Source organism: Vicugna pacos, chromosome 32 (genome assembly GCF_048564905.1).
Source record: "Vicugna pacos chromosome 32, VicPac4, whole genome shotgun sequence".
Lineage (NCBI taxonomy): Eukaryota > Metazoa > Chordata > Mammalia > Artiodactyla > Camelidae > Vicugna > Vicugna pacos.
The window spans coordinates 15151948-15167524 of NC_133018.1; the positions used below are offsets into that span (position 1 = coordinate 15151948).

General features: G+C 52.0%; 1 protein-coding gene across 1 annotated transcript in view; it reads left to right on the top strand.

Annotated features, from left to right (window-relative positions):
• SRRM4 (serine/arginine repetitive matrix 4) overlaps nucleotides 1-7317 on the top strand; it is a 141740-nt gene extending 134423 nt beyond the window's left edge. Inside the window, exons 10-13 of the mRNA XM_031670023.2 lie at nucleotides 122-325; nucleotides 3104-3214; nucleotides 3759-3899; nucleotides 5648-7317. Coding sequence (XP_031525883.2) covers nucleotides 122-325; nucleotides 3104-3214; nucleotides 3759-3899; nucleotides 5648-5927 — 736 coding nt within the window. The 3' untranslated portion in view covers nucleotides 5928-7317. The remainder of the gene's footprint in view (nucleotides 1-121; nucleotides 326-3103; nucleotides 3215-3758; nucleotides 3900-5647) is intronic.
• Nucleotides 7318-15577: the final 8260 nt, after the last annotated feature.

A 15577-nucleotide genomic window follows, 5' to 3' on the forward strand; every position in this document is an offset into this window, starting at 1 on the left:
ATAACACACTGGAGGTCCCCCAACCAGACTTACCTCCCAGAGGTATGGAGGTGAGTATCAGCTCAAGATGCCCCCAGACCAGCGGGCACCCAGTGCTAACATACGTTCTCCCCCGTTGCAGAGGATTTCAGTCACCATGCCTGGAATGCACTGAGGTGAAGAAGTCCAGTTTGGTCCCATCCACAGCCCGGAGCTCCCCCATGAGAGGGTGCTCCCGCAGCTCCTCCTACGCCAGCAGCCACTCCTCCAGTCACTCCTCCCGATCCCCAAACCCCCGGGCCTCCCCCAGGTACACCAGGAGCCGATCCACATCCTCTGGGAAAAGGTGAGCGCACTTCCCTCCTCAGGGAGCTAGTTAGAGTGACTGAAGATGTCCTTTCGGGACAGACTTCAGTGTGAAGACCCATTCTGTCCATTACTAGCTGGTGGCCTTGTGCATCAGTTAACCTCTCTGAGCCTTATTTCCTCGCCTGCAAAATGAAAACCTGAAAACCATAACAAAATATTTACCCTGAAGGATTGTTCTGAGGACTATAAAACACTTAGATCAGTTCTTGGAACATAATATCAGTTTTGATTGTTTTTATTGGCATGAGGATGAGCTCATGTGCATCAGTTATCTTCCAGGGCATAAAAATCACCCCCAAACTCAGCATCCTTAACAATAAATAGTTACTTAGTTTCTGATTCTGTGCGCCAGTGCTTTGGGCTGGGCTCAGCAGAGTGGTTCTTCTGAACTCATGCCTGTTTCTTCCATCAGCTGGTGGTTGGTTGGGGGCTGCCTGGTTTGGATGTCCCCGGCTGATTCATTTCTCTCCATGTGGCCTCATGTATTCCAACAGGCTTGTCTGGGCTTATTCACATGGCGATGACAAGGCTCCAGGAGAGAGCAGTAGTATGCAGGGATTCCTAGGATTGGAACAGACGTGACTTCTTCTGCCACTGTCTTAGCCAGAGCAAGTCACAAGATCACAACCCAGATAGAAGCAAGGGCTGCTCCTCTTAATGGAAGAAGCTGCAATGTCACATTGCAAGGGGCGTGGATACAGAGAGAAGGATTGTACCCATTTTGCATTTACTCAATTCCAATAACCATTGGTTATTGCTTGATTTTCTCAACTGGAATAATGATATAGCAGAATGCAGAGATGTGAGATCTCAGAAATTGGAACATTCCATCCAATCTAATCAGCTCATGGCTTCATGGAGTCCAGCTTCCCTCTATAAACAGGAATTTTCCAACAGCACCCTGGCTGTTCCTCTTTTGCAACCATGCAATCGAAAAAGAGTGCTTACTTAGGTGATTACTTCAAAGCCAGTTCATTTCAAATAAGGAGGCAAGGAAGCTGCCAGAAATACTCAACATGGTAGACGTATAAATCGAAGAGCAAATTAAGTTAACAGGGAAAAATAAGAGAGAAATAAAATTAAATCAGGAGGAAGGTTAAGTGCCAGAGGCCTGTCCTACCATTCTGTACAACCTTCTGTATCTGTGGGTTTTACATCCCTGGTTATGAAAGGCCAATATGTTCATTATACTGTACCATTATATATAAGGCCTTGAGCATCTGCAGATTTTGGTATCCTCAGGGGCTCCTGGAACCAATCCCCCATAGAAACCAAGGGAGGACTAGAGTTGCTCTGGAGGTGGGCTGCAAATGTGACTCAGAGCTCCCCGGAAGACAAAGCAAAAAGGGAGATTGCCCCATTACATTGTTAAAAAAAAGATAAGATTGGAATCAGTTGCTTGGAAGAGCAGTTATTTCTGATTTTAAGTGTGGAAAATGCCTCATATGGCTCCACAGAAAAGGGACACTATGTGGTGTAGGGGATAAACATGTCTGATATCCTTTCAACGTGTCCAAAAATATGTTTCATCTTGACTCTTTTTGTAACATCTCTCAATGTATAGCCAAAGAGCAGGTTGGCAAAAGCAAATTTTCCAGGGGCCATAGCCACTGTCCCAGGGCACTAAGATTGGAGGAGCTGCTCCTTGTCCAGACTCTCTTCATCCCCCTGGGCAGCATGTAAGAACAGAGTCCCAGGGCAGTGTTTAATGGGCATAGTTATTATGATCACCTAAGAAAGCAGGAGAAGACTCAGGAACACCTAGGTGAGGGCAGTTGATAGCAAGAATTCTTTTCAAATTGAAAGGAGTAGATAGGAAAATTTTGCTAGTGTTCCTGGGAGGGAAAGCTGACAAAAACAGAGCATGAGAGAGTGTCCCTCCTGCTCATTCTTGTGCCCATAGCAGACATTGCTAATCCATCACAGCCCTCTTTCCCACTGAGCACGTGGCCATGTAATCCCTCCCAGTCCTGGCAGTAACTACTACCCGATCAAATAGCATAGGTGAGATGAAACTATTGGAGAAAGAAGGGTAGACACTCCTGGGAAACTGGTAGAGAAACCAAGGGAGTAGCTTTCTAAAAGTGGGAGGCATTAGCAGAGAGGGAAGAAGACTGCAATAGTAATTCGGATACACACAACATAGTCTAGCAGACATCAGGAGCACTTTGTAGCCAAACAGACCTGGGTTCAAATCCCTTACCAGCTGAGTGACCTTGAACAAATTACATCACCTTTCTGTGCCTCTGTTTCCCATGTATAGAATGGGATTGATAACAGTACCTAATCCCAGGATCTGCTGAGGATTAAAGGAGGTAATACACACAAAACATTAGTTCAAAGTCTGGCACATAGTAAATATCTAACAATCATAGCTAACATTTCCTGTGTGCTGGCTCTATGCCAAGATGCTAAATGATTTACCCTAGTTTACTGACTTAGTTTACAATTCTATAGGGTAAGTATCATCACGCCCATTTTACAGATCAGAAAACAGAGGCACAGAGACATCACCTGCCCAAGGTCACACAGCCCATGAGTGGGCAGGATGGTAAGAACTCAACAGGAGGAAGCTGTCGTATTATTATTAACCATCCAAAAGGGAGGGGATTTCATTCTCAGGTAAGGGCTTGGTTCCTGTGCCTGGCCTCCAGAAATAAAAAGGCCTGGGGACCGGTTGAATACAATGCTAGACAGACAGGACGACCCGGGCGGAGCTCAGCAGGCTCGGCAGAGGCTGTCTCCCCTCCTCCAGGTCCTCCTCGCGCTCTCCTAGCTACTCCTCCAAGTCTGGCAAGAGGAGCCCGCCTGGCAGAAGCTCTCGATCCCGCCGCAGCCCCAGCTACTCCCGCTACAGCCCCAGCAGGTACCGCCCCGCCCCCCGGGACTGACCCCGCCCCTCGGGCTAGGCTCCGCCTCGCCGACTCGCCTCTCTGGAACGTTTCCCAAGCCCCGCCCTTTCCTCGCAAGTCAAGCCCTGCCGCTTACGGTTACGGATGGGGAGATGATTAAGGAACCCTAGTGGTTCCCTTTGTCCTATTGGGAATGGCAGTGAGGCCCGAACCACATCTTTTGAGTCCCAGCCACTCGTCAGAATTCACATCCCCAGCTCTGCGCCTCTTCACACACCCAAAACGACCCCTCATCCCTGTGTTCTGATTCTTACTCTGCACCTGGGCCCACCTAACTTTCTCATCCTCACCCCTGCAATACCCACCTTCAAAGGCCGACGCCCTTACACATGCCCAGCCGCACCCCCTCACCTCAGCCCCATGCAGATCGCATCCCCTGCTACAGACGGGTGGAGGGTACAGGTAAGGAGGAAGTGAGTGCTCCTCTCCCACTCGCTCACACGGAAAAGCCAGCCCGCACCAGCTCCCTAGTAACGCCCCCTCACCGCACCCCTTCAGGGAGCGGGACCCCAAGTACAGCGAGAAGGACTCGCAGCAGCGGGAGCGCGAGCGAGCTCGTCGGAGACGCCGGTCCTACTCGCCCATGCGGAAGCGCCGGAGAGACTCCCCGAGCCACCTGGAGGCGCGGAGGATAACGAGGTGAGGCCAGGTGGGCCGGGTACCCGTCTCCACCTCCACTCCCACCCTCTTCCCACACGTTCTGGCCTCAAGCTCTACCCAGGCCTCCTTAGGGCTGGATTTCAGGATTGTGGAAACTCAGGGACCTCCCCAACCATTGAAAAGAGGTTTCTGTTTGAAGCCTCTGGCTGAATGAGCACCCCCAAACACGCTGGCAGCCTGGGAGAAGCGGGCATGGCCCAGGACGGGGTGGGGCGGGGCTAGAGTGGGATTGCGGCGTGGGGGGTGGGGCCAGCCTGAGGAATCCGGAGTGGCGGGAAAGGTGTGGCCCGAAAATGGATGCGGCTGGGGCCAGGGAGGCAGAGCTGGGCCATAGACTGAGGTCTGGCCTGGAAGCGGGGGCCAAAGCAAGGAATAGAACCGGACTTTGCCTCTTGGTGGAGCCAGGCAATGGCGACAGACCTCCACCCTTAGACCCACATGCCCAGATGCAAGGCTTAAGTAGACCCATGTGTAATTATACCGAGAACCAAGTGTAAAGGGGCAAACAGCATTGTTCAGGTGCCAGAAGGACTTGGAAGGAGGCCTGGTGGGTAAGGGAGAACGCATGATGTGGAGTGGAGTCCTGGCTGTGGCGCTTTCCAGGTGAGCTGGGGAAGTCTCTTCACCTCCCAGAATCTCAGTTTCCTCACCCATGAACTATTGGAGGAAATAACTCCCAGGAGTATCACAAGGACGAAATGAAAGGGGACAGAGAGATGTGAATGCACCAGAACCCACTGTGTGCCATCGTGAGGGACTGAATGGTCATGCTAGGTGGAAAAGGTGTCTGTCACGGGTGAGGTCTTAGATGAGAAAAACCCTAAAAGAGAAGCCTAAGGTCTGAGTGGAAACAACTTTCTCAGGCCTTGAAATGGAGAGAATGGCTGAGTGCTGCCCTAAAAATGGCTCTTGACAATCAGTTGGCCTTCCTCCTGGTTCTCCAAGGGTCACTCAGTCCAGAGTCCCACAAAGAAAGGGGGAACCTGGCTGCCCAGTGCCTCCTCCCTGGAGGTGACCAGGAGGAGGAAAAAGACAGTGAGACAGGGTGACGGTGTCATCTGCTCAGATGTCTCACACAATACCCTACATCGGCCTAGCACAGAAGGGAGTCCCTACACCCACTGCCTTAACTTTCAGAGGTGTCCTTGGGGTGAACTTGGAGGAAGGCTGAGATAAAGAGAGTGGCATTTCCAGGAGACTCTGGTTTCCTTACTCAGCCCCCAGTAGTCCATCTGGATGAACCCATTCAGAGTTTCCCAGACTTCAGTCACCCACCACTTTTGCCTCCTCTGCTTATTACGTGTACTATTTACTTGATTTTCTTTAAATAGAAATGCCCCTTTTTACAGGTCCATACATTTATTTCAAAAGGAAACTTGATACACTACAGGAAATGGAAACTCAGCCATTTGCCATACATAGAATATCCTAGTAAAAGTGAAAATAGCAAAACAAAACTATGATTAAAGTTTAGATGTAGATTCTGTTGCCAGCTGGAGGGTCTCTCTGAGCCCAGCCTCGCTGTGTTAAAAAAGGGAGGCTATCACTTAAAACATACCAGCCCTAGACTGAGACCACCTTGATGTTCTCAGGACCACAAGAGAAGTGTTAAGGGGAAATTTTTTTCCTAAGGGGCTGGGAAGTGCCTCTTGGGACGATGCTGGTGCTCCCTGGGTTGAGGCTGGGAGGAATCTTGCCCTCATGCATTCTCCCTCTGGTCTCTGCAGTGCCCGGAAGCGCCCCATCCCCTACTACCGGCCCAGCCCCTCTTCGTCCAGCGGCCTCAGCAGCACCTCCTCCTGGTACAGCAGCAGCAGCAGCCGCTCAGCCAGCCGGAGCTACTCCCGCAGCCGCAGCCGCGGCCGCAGCCGCAGCCGGACCCGCACGAGCAGCAGCTGCAGCTCCCGCAGCCCCAGCCTGGGCTCCCGCAGCCGCAGCCGCAGCCGCAGCCGGAGTCGCAGCGGGAGCTACAGCTCTGCGGACAGCTACTCCAGCACGAGGCGCTAAGCACCGCTCTCCTTTGAGCCAACTGCCTGCAGGGGCCCCTTTCTCTCTGCCAGCCTCCCCTACTCCCTGCCCACCCTGCATTCTCCCTGGTGACAGACATTGAGGGCTCCCGGGCCCCGTCCTTCCTGCGCTCCTGGGGAGGAGAAAAAGAGGGTATCAGGGCTTCAGCCTCTATGTCGAGCTGCTGGGAGCCTCCACCGCACCACCCTGGGGTTCAGTTCAGGCCTGAGCTTATGGACAGAACCACCTTCTGTTGGCACAAAAAAACCCTCAAAGGTTTGTAAGAAGCAATGGGCCCATGATTCAAAAGTTTGGGCCTGGCCAGGAAAATGTAGAGAGTTCTTCTAACCCACTGCTCGCGGGAAGCATACAAAGGCCAGTGGTAATTCGTCACATCTGCCCTCATTCTCCCCTCATCCAGTCTCCTGGCTGCACGTGTATGGACCCCCAAGGGGGTAGGGGACGGAGATGAGAGGAGGCCAGGGGCAGCTCTGGCCCAGAAGAGGGGCCCAGGCCTTTCACTTCCCCACTTAGGCCGGAGCAAAAGCTGGACGGCTGTTGGGTCCTAGAGCAGGGGATGTGGACATTTCAGTTGGTGGGAGGTGTCGGGAGATGGGGGATGGACTCTCCAGTCACAGAAGCAGAAAGGAGGGGGGTCAATCTGCTGCTCCCAGTGTCTCAGCATCTCCAGGAAGAAGAGCCCAGCAGTTCCTAGCCATGGAGAGGCCGTCACACAACTTACACAAAATGCCTTTTGGCTGTTCACAGGGACCCTGTGACCTCTGAGAAAGGACACAGTGGACGGTTAGGACAGCTTGGTCTGTAGCCCCACTTCCCAAATTTGCCTCGGCCCCATTAGCTGGCACCCACTGAATTCCACGGGACCATCTGCTGCACATTCCCCAGTGCCATGGCCAGCTGCCAGGCCCCAGCGCCAGCCAGTCTGGCCTTACCCTCCGGTTGGCGCCTGCCTGCCCCCTCCCCATGGCCCAGACTGCCACACCCTGGAGCCTACCCAGTGCAGCCGAGCACCCACCCACCCACCCTGAGCCTAAGTCATCCCCTTTGCCTCTCAGGAATTTTGCCAGAATGGGGCACAGCAGCTCAGGTTTAGGGGGAAAGATCCAAATCTAGAGAGTCTGGGGGGAAAGGGGCTTGAATGTTCCGTAGATCCCCACTGGTTCCAGAGTTTCCTAGCAGCCTGGGAAAGCCCCGCCTTCATTTCTGCCTCACCCCACTTCCCACCTCCCCACCCTCCCCAGGGCTGGGCAGTGAGGGTAAGCTGATCTCTAAAACACAAGTACCACCAGCTGCTTCATGCACGGAAGGCACTGAGAACAGGGGCATGAGGGAGAAGATCCTTAAAATAAACTTTTGGGCATCCCCCTCACCAGCTGACTGGCTTTCCGGGGCCTTGCGGGAGAGTTTCAAGTTTGTGGTGGCAACAGCAGCCAGGACAGGGCAGGGAGGGAGAGAGCGAGAGAGGACAGCTCCCAGCTTTGGATCCTGGGGCTTTGGGAAGCAGGGACCAAATATTCTTTATACCTTACACCCCAGGGGGGAAACATATGAAAAAAAATCCTTTTTCTTGGAAGCAGTGACATTCCCCCTCCCCGGTCTTTCCCATCACATCAGCCCCTGGGACCAGAGGCTGCCCTGCAGCCACCGAGAAAGTTCCTCCTCCATCGGGAGAGCGGAACCAGGTGCCGGCAGCAGTGGAGGACCTGGTCTTTCCATGATGCTCTCTGGCCCAGACCTGGGCCCCACCTCCCCCGCCAAGACTAATGGATGCCAGTGCTGTCGCCGCAGAAGGCCTGATGGCAGGTGCCTGGGACGGGGCCGGTGCCCTGGGAGGGCATGTACAGCAACTGTAAATAACCCTCTTCCCCACCCAGGAACCCAGACTGGAATCTAGTCTCCCTTCGTGGAGACAAAGGCTTTCCGGAGCCATAGAGCCTCCTTTAGCAGGACAGCAGTGAGAGGCCTGAGAGCCTCCCACCCAGACTGCCTTCCTTCGAGCAACTCCAGGGGACCGCTTTGCCTGGCGCTCCTAGCAAACCTCTTATTTATTTTATTTATTTATCTTTATTTATTTATTTATGTAATCTCTCTCTCTTTCTCTCTCTCTCGGTTGCCATTAGCAGTATTCCACTATTTATTTATTTATATGGAGAGTGTGTGCGTATGTGTGTTTGTGTGGTTGGGGAGGAGGGAGGGCTCCCAGATGATTTTTGTGCATCTCTCTTTTGTCTTCCTCACGTCTCTATGGATGGGATTTGAGAGGTTGGATATGGGTGGGGATGTTGGCCCTTTTCCCTAAAGGCGAGACCCACAGGGCTCTAACCCCGGGACGTCCTGGAGGTGGACTGGAAGCACTTCAGTTCGTGACTCAGTCCACATCCAGTGAAGTTCAGGTCTGCATCCCAGCATCTGGCGCACCAGCTACCTGACTGATGTATCAAAAACGTGACGTATCAAAAACGTGCAAACAGTCAAGAGGCTTATGTGCTAAGGTGCCGAACGGACACAGTGGAGTCACAGCTCATGTGGGGGTTGGCGTCTAAAGTTAGCATCTAAGGCAAAAGTTGCAGAAAGGTCTTTAGGGAGGCACAAGATGTGCACATCTTAATCTCACCCTTGTTCCAGGGCATATATTAGTGGGCGAGATCATTTGCTTTTTTGAGCATACCTCATTGGTTTGATGCAAGCTACACATGCTTCTGACTCTCCCTTAGCTAATTTCTCCCTTCTGAGATCTCAAGGCTCTTCTGTGGACACACCTGCCTTGTGACCAGGTATCACTCATCTTGGGAGAGAGACACACAGACCCAAAGCAGAAGGCTTTTGCCGTGATCTCGGGAGAGAGTACATAGCTATTTTGAAATGAGAAAACAAACAAGATGAAAGGAGCAGCCAGAGGTTCTCCCCCCCCACCACCACCAAGAAGGTCATTTCAGAACCTGTGTTGGGAATCAGGATCCTGAAGTCTTCACCAGTCTTGCCTCTCTGACCAACTAGCAGTGTCTTCTGACTGCTGGCTGGCGACGGCTCCTGCCCTTTCCAAAGTCATGATTTACTGCTTTGAAACGGCCAGTTTGCCTGGACCAGCTTTGGGTTTGGTGAGACTTTTGCAACATCCCTGGTTGTTTCCCTGGCAATGTGACTTTACTCTGCCCTCACCCAAGCAGCCCGATCGAGGGAGTGCCTGTAGCCTGGGCAGAGTGTACAAGAGCTTCGGGCCTCCTGGGGGGGATCTCTGTCCCTCCCTGTCACTTGGTGTGTTTCTATAATTTCCATTACATTTCCTTCTTTTTTTTTCCCCCATCCAAAAATAAAACTCTCATTGGGGCACTGGTAACCTTGTTTAACCAGAACCCCCGATCCCTGGCACTACTGTTCCTCTGCCCACTTCCCCCTCATTACACTCCTGCTCCCAAGGAGTGAGACAGATCACCTGAAAAGTGCTCACGGTGAGGACCTGTTTCTAAAACCAGTATGGAAAATGGGAGGGAGATGTGGCTTGAGGTCGAGCAACATGCAGCCCTTCGATCTTCCTGGGTGTTGCCCAGGTGAGTGACACTGGGAAAGTTGCTCCCCTTTTCTGGACCAAAGTCTCCCCCTTTCAGAAGTGGAGGAGTTTTTGAGATACAACCCAGAATGTTAACCCAAGCCCTGGGCAGTTTTTCAAAGACAGAGTGAGTTCACTGAGACTTACGAGGAAAAAGGAAAACATCCGCAGACATTTTTAGAGGTTCTCAATCTTGAGAGTAACATGGAAAAGCAACAACGTGAACTCCAGTTGATTCAGAAAAGCTAATTCAAGCCCCCACCCAGGAACGTTCTTCTTCATCCAGGTTTGACTGCATTCCTAGCTCCCTCTCTCCCCTTCTCCGAAGGGAAGTCAGTCTTTCAGAAGCAAAAGAAAATTAAGCTGTTTAAAAGCCGCGAGGGTCTCAGTCCCAGAGAGCCCCTGTCCCTTCAGGTGTTCAGACCCCTCCTCCTTCCCAAAAGGTTTTGCTTGAAGAGGCTAACGTCTGGGGGGCTCCCAATGGTTTGAAAGCCCATTTCTTCTTTTCTCAAGTCCCACTTTAATCTTCTCTTCTGCTGTATTCCTTCCCACGACTATTCAAAACAGTTTCACGTGCATGTGTCTCGCCCTGATTTTTTTCTTCTCCAGCTGAATAGAAAATTTTGTTTGATTCAAAACAAAACAGGATTCGTCAAACCACACCCTCTCCTCTGACCAACTGTGTCCAGCTGGGAAATTACAGTCGATAACAGTGTCATCAAGCAATGCTGTATTGCAACCTCTTCCTTTCCCCTTCTGCACCCACGAGCTGGTGACCTTGATGGAGTTGTCATCTACCCTCTGTGGCTGTTGTATTGAGTTAATTTTCTTTCTTTCTTTCTTTCTTTCTTTCTTTCTTTCTTTCTTTCTTTCTTTCTTTCTTTCTTTCTTTCTTTCTTTCTTTCTTTCTTTTTCTTTTTTTTGAGATTTGTTTTGTTTTTTTGGTGGTAGTGGTTTTGCATTGTAAATACCATGATGGGGGGACCCCCTCATCAGAACGTGGCTTGTTTAATAATTTATTTCCTATTTATTGAGTGAAATTGGGAGAGGAGAGGGACCTCCCCCCCCCCCACCTCTTCCCCTCAATTGCTATTGGAAATGGGTCCATCTCTCTGCTCCGGGTGTGGCTGGCTGCAGTGGGGGCATTTATTGCCCACGTAATGAGTGGTAGAATCACCCAGCAAATTGGAATTGGCAGAAACGGAGGCTTCAGTCATACAAATTAAGTTCAAATGGAACTAAAACACTGGTTATCTCCGGGAAAACCTCATTTCGATGGAAATTAATTGAGGAATAAAATGCCTGTGCACGAACTAACTTCTATTAAAAAATCACAACTCCTTGAAAAAAGAAGAGAGAGAGAGAAAGAGAGCATGAAAATTATAATTCCTTTCCTCTGGCCAAGAAAAGCTATGCCTCATCTTCTAACAAGCTGAGCCAAAGAGACTGGAACAGCATTCCTTCACGGTTCTCTTGCCTGTGTGTGTGTGTGTGTGTGTGTGTGTGTGTGTGTGTGTGTGTGTCTGGGTGAAATGGAGAGGATCTTGGGCCTCAGTCTTATCGTCTGTAAAATGGGGCTTGACTTACACTGGAGAGGAGGGGGTTCTAACTCTGATGCTGGGAGTTCCAAACTGTCAGGTGTAGGGTCCTTTGTGTCTTCCACTGACTATAGGTTGAAGGGTGTCTCCCAAGAAAGAAAAGAAAAACGTAGGGCATGGACTTCATTTGTAGAGCCGGGGGAGTTGCTGAGTGCTGCAGTCGGGTGTGGGAGACCTCCGGGTGCTGCCAGCTGGTAGCTCTTGTGGCCTGGGTTAAAGCCGTATATATAAGCTTCTCTCCAAGCCCAGCCATCCAGCATCATCAAAGGAAAGACCAGGATGGCTTCACTGTGCTCTGGACCACCATGTAGCATGTCGGGCCATATTTTGTACAATTGTTCATACAAGCCAGTGATGTAGGTCATATTGCCATTTTTCAGATGAGAAACCTGAGGCCCAGGAAGGGGGAACTGACATGCTTGGGCTCCCCTGAGCTCTGATCTGCCCAAGTCTGTGCCCCGCGCTCTCCTGGGTGGCTCTTTCTTGCTGGGCCTGGGCTGTGAGGACTTCTCTTTGTGCTGGATTTTTTTCTCTCCCAATTCCCAGCTGTTTCCTCAAGCAGTCATTGGCCACAGACCTGGTACAATCTACCACATGAGCCCAGGGGGCTTGGTGCATGCAGGGGCCATTTCTCCACTTCGGGGGCTGGAACTCCCCACTGGAAAACCCCAAACCGGGGGACCCACCACCAGCCCAACTCAGCCTGAGCGGCCGGCCTCTGCCCGCACACCCTCAACAGAGGGGGAGAAGCTCCTGTGTCCTCCCACATCTTGGGACCCTGGCCTCTACCCAGCGACACAGCAGCCACGGATTGTTTGATATCTGGTGTCCACGGCTAAGCATAACCTTCCCGAGGTTTCCAATTTTTCAGCCTGTACGAAATATGTCTCTGTTCCAATAAAAGTTCCCATGGTATGGTGTTCTTGTACGCAGCCCAGCGTCCTCTGTCTGTGTAGGGTGCCCAGAAGCGGAGGGAGGGGTGCGGGGAGATGGGGACAGAGAGCAGCCAGGCAGCACCTGCCACGGGTCGTCACAAGGCTCATCTCCTTCCCTCTTCCAAACAGACCTGGAAGCATTTTGGTTTCAGATACACATGAGTAACGTCCACCTTTCCCTAAGCCCGTTACACGCATTGTCTTCATCTTCAGCACAACCCTGTATTAGGTGGCGGTATTAGGACCTCCTTTCTACCAAGAAGGAAACTGAGGCCCAGAAGAGCAGAGTCACCTGCCCAAGGCCACGGAGGGATGACAGGATCCAGGCAGACTGACTCCAGACCCCAGGAGGAAGTTCAGTGTAGGGCACAGAACTGGGAGTTCAAAGACCTGGAGTCTAATCTGGACCCTGCCGTTACAGCAGGGTGCCACGGAGCAAGGACCACACCCGGCTGGGGCTTGGTTTGTATATTTGTGGAATGAGGACAGTGACAGCTGCCTCCCTGGGCAGCTGTGGGAACTCATGGAATGGAGGTTCAAAAAAAAAAAAAAAAAGCAAGAAAAAGTGATGCATGGAGACCACTCAGTGACTGTCAGTAAGCGTATCCTGGTTCCTAACCGGAGGCTGAGCTATGGAACGGATGCTCATGAAACAGCCTAAAGCAGCCGGCTTGGAACACGGGGGCCCTTCGAGACCCTGCAGAGGCCTCTCAGTGTCGAGTGTGGAAGTTTCTTGCCGTAGAGGACAGGGATTGACAATACCCACAGGGGCAGCCAGGTGAGGGAAGTGGACAGGGTGAGGGCTCTGGCGATCCGAGGATCCCATTCTACCAGTGCCAGGTAGAAATCTCAGCTCGGGGTCTCCCAATTTCTCAGGAGAATCTGAATTTTTAGACAGAATTTCCTGATTTTTAAAATGTTCGTAACTCATTCCTTTTTTAAACACTGTGGCTCAAGACAAAATTGTAAAGACACACACAGAGGTAATATACATCATCCCAGGGGCCAGACAGGAGGAGGTGTCTCAATCCAACCCTCACCCCCACCCCCAGGCCTCCTGGGAAGCTGTTTCAGCCCCTCATTTACAGCTAAGTGGGTTATTAATTAGCTAAGGGGGAAAGATCAAACAAAACAGGTTACCACCATCCCACGTTTGAAAAGCTCCCTGGAGAAACCTCCCTGGGGGTAAATCCAGTGCCATTGCCCACCCCTCCCTCCCCTTCCCCCTACACACTGATTTCTTTCTTCCCAAAGTGGCTTGATTAAGGCAACAATCAGTGTCCTCTTTTGAGGCTTCATGAATAAACAGTATTATTATTGTTGTTGTTGCTGTGGCTGTTGCCGCCTTTTATGAGTCAATTCTCATGTGTCAAGCCCTTTGCATACATTAACTCATTTTCTTCGTAACAACCCCATTTAGCCCCATTTGACAGAGCAGAAAGTTGAGGCTCATAGAAGTCCACGTAGCTAGTGGATATTTGAACCTAAGTCCGTGGGCTCAGGGCCACTTCTGCGGCAGCTCTCCACCTCCGACGGTTTGAGCCCCTCAGCTCAGAGCTGGCCCTGCCACCATAAGGGCCTCTGATGACTTTTTCTGGGAAAGCGTATTTGCCAGGAGGTGGTCCCTGTGACGCCAGCCAGCCAGCCACCCCTCGGTGACTGATGGAGGAGGTCTTGGCCCTGCTATGTGTGTTCTGGATCCCAGTTACAGGGATCCTGGTGTTTGTACTTCCCAAGATTGGCTTGAACAGGCCCCCCACTCCCTCCCAGTCTCCGGGGAGATGGACGCTCTTCCAGAGACGCCTCTTTCCGGCCAGGTTGGCAGGGACGAGGCAGAAGCAGCGTGCACCTCAGCTTCCGCAGCCCCAGGGGCACACTCGGCACTTCACTAGGCCAAGGCAGTCAGACCAGAGAAGGTGGGGGGAACATCAGAAAATAAAACGACCCAAGAGGCAGGGTCCCCTAGCTTGCTTCATGACCTAAGTCAGTCAAGCCCCCTCTGGGCGCTAGTTACTCCACCTGTTGAAAGAGGTGGGCTTAGACCAGCGGATCCCAACCCTGGCTCTACATTAGAATCACCTGGGACCTTCCTGGAGCCACCCACACTGGAGTCCCACCCACCCCACATAAGAATTGCTGAGGGTGGACGCCAGACCACAGTACTTGTAAAGGCTCCTTAGGGCCCTCTGATAGGAAGCCAGGATTGAGAACCACTGAGTTAGATGGCACCGAGTATGTCTCCTGACGCCCAGATCTGGTACCCCACGGGGTGGTACAAGCCACCTCGTGGTCCTCATAACACAGCAGCAGCACCGCCCCAGCTTGTGTAGGACCCAGGACTCCTAATCAGGTAGGTACTATTCTTACGCCCGCATTGCAGATGCAGAAACGGAGGCCTGGACTGGCAGCCTGAGGTCACACAGCTAGTAAGTGGCACAGCTGGAGGCTAGACACTAGAATGAGAGGGAGTCCAAAGGGACACCTGAAACCGCCTTGGGGATTCAAGGGAGGCGTCAGAGAAACTGACATGTAGGTTCATGCCTGGGGGAATGAGATCCACCCCCCCCCACCCCCAGACTAGGGGGCTCAGAAAGGGGAGGAGGGAGGAGGGAGGAGGGAGGGGCAGGGATCCCAGGCAGGGGCGAGTGCACACCTACAGGACCCGAGGAATGACTTCCACCTGCCTGTCCTCCGCCTACCCTGCACATTCATTCCAGAGCGCTTAGTCCTCTCCCATGGTGAGTGTGTTTACTTGTTTGCAGCCATCTCCATGAGGAAGGAGCCTCATCTGCCTGGCTCATCCCCTTCCCCTTTTGCCCAGCAGGGAGTGCCACCCCTGGCCCTGGCTGGCTGTCAAATAATTGAATCTGCTTAGGGTTGCCAGCTCTGCACCCTTCCATTTCCCATACGTTTTTGAGCCGGTTAGTTTTTACTTTATGTCGGGGGTGGGGAATGTGGCTAGGAGGACTGTGACAAAGCAGTGACAGGTCCCGCACAGGATCTCTTGTGCCCACACTGTTCCCACCAGGGGCTGTGTCCCTCCCTGGGAGTGAGGCCGACAGATATGAGTGCCAGCTATTCATCAGCAGCATGTGAGGCTCTGGATATTTCCTGGGACTGAAAAAATGATGTGTTTTTTTAAAGGCCGAGGCTAAGAGGGAGGACTTAGGAGTCAGAAAAACCTGGGATTGAGCCTGACTTTGCTGTGTGTCTCTGTGTAAGTGGTTTAACCTCTCTGAGTCTCAGGTGCCTCAAGTTTCCAATGGAGATAATGAAAGTCTTGGTCTCATAGGGGTACCATGGAAATTAACAGAGGTGATGCGTCTAAACCACTTAGCCCGGTGCCTGATTGAGTTAGTGTCATGGCTACTGATCCTAAAAAAGTTGGGAAGTGGGTAGGCTGGCCCAGTTGCCTAGATAGGCTCATGCTCAGTTTCCGGGAGGGTCCCAGGTCACCTTGGCAAAAGGTCGAACAGCCTCTCCTCACCTTTCATCACTTGGAATACCGAATTCTCAAGAGAGGCACTCCCAGCTGCTGCCCTGCAAAAC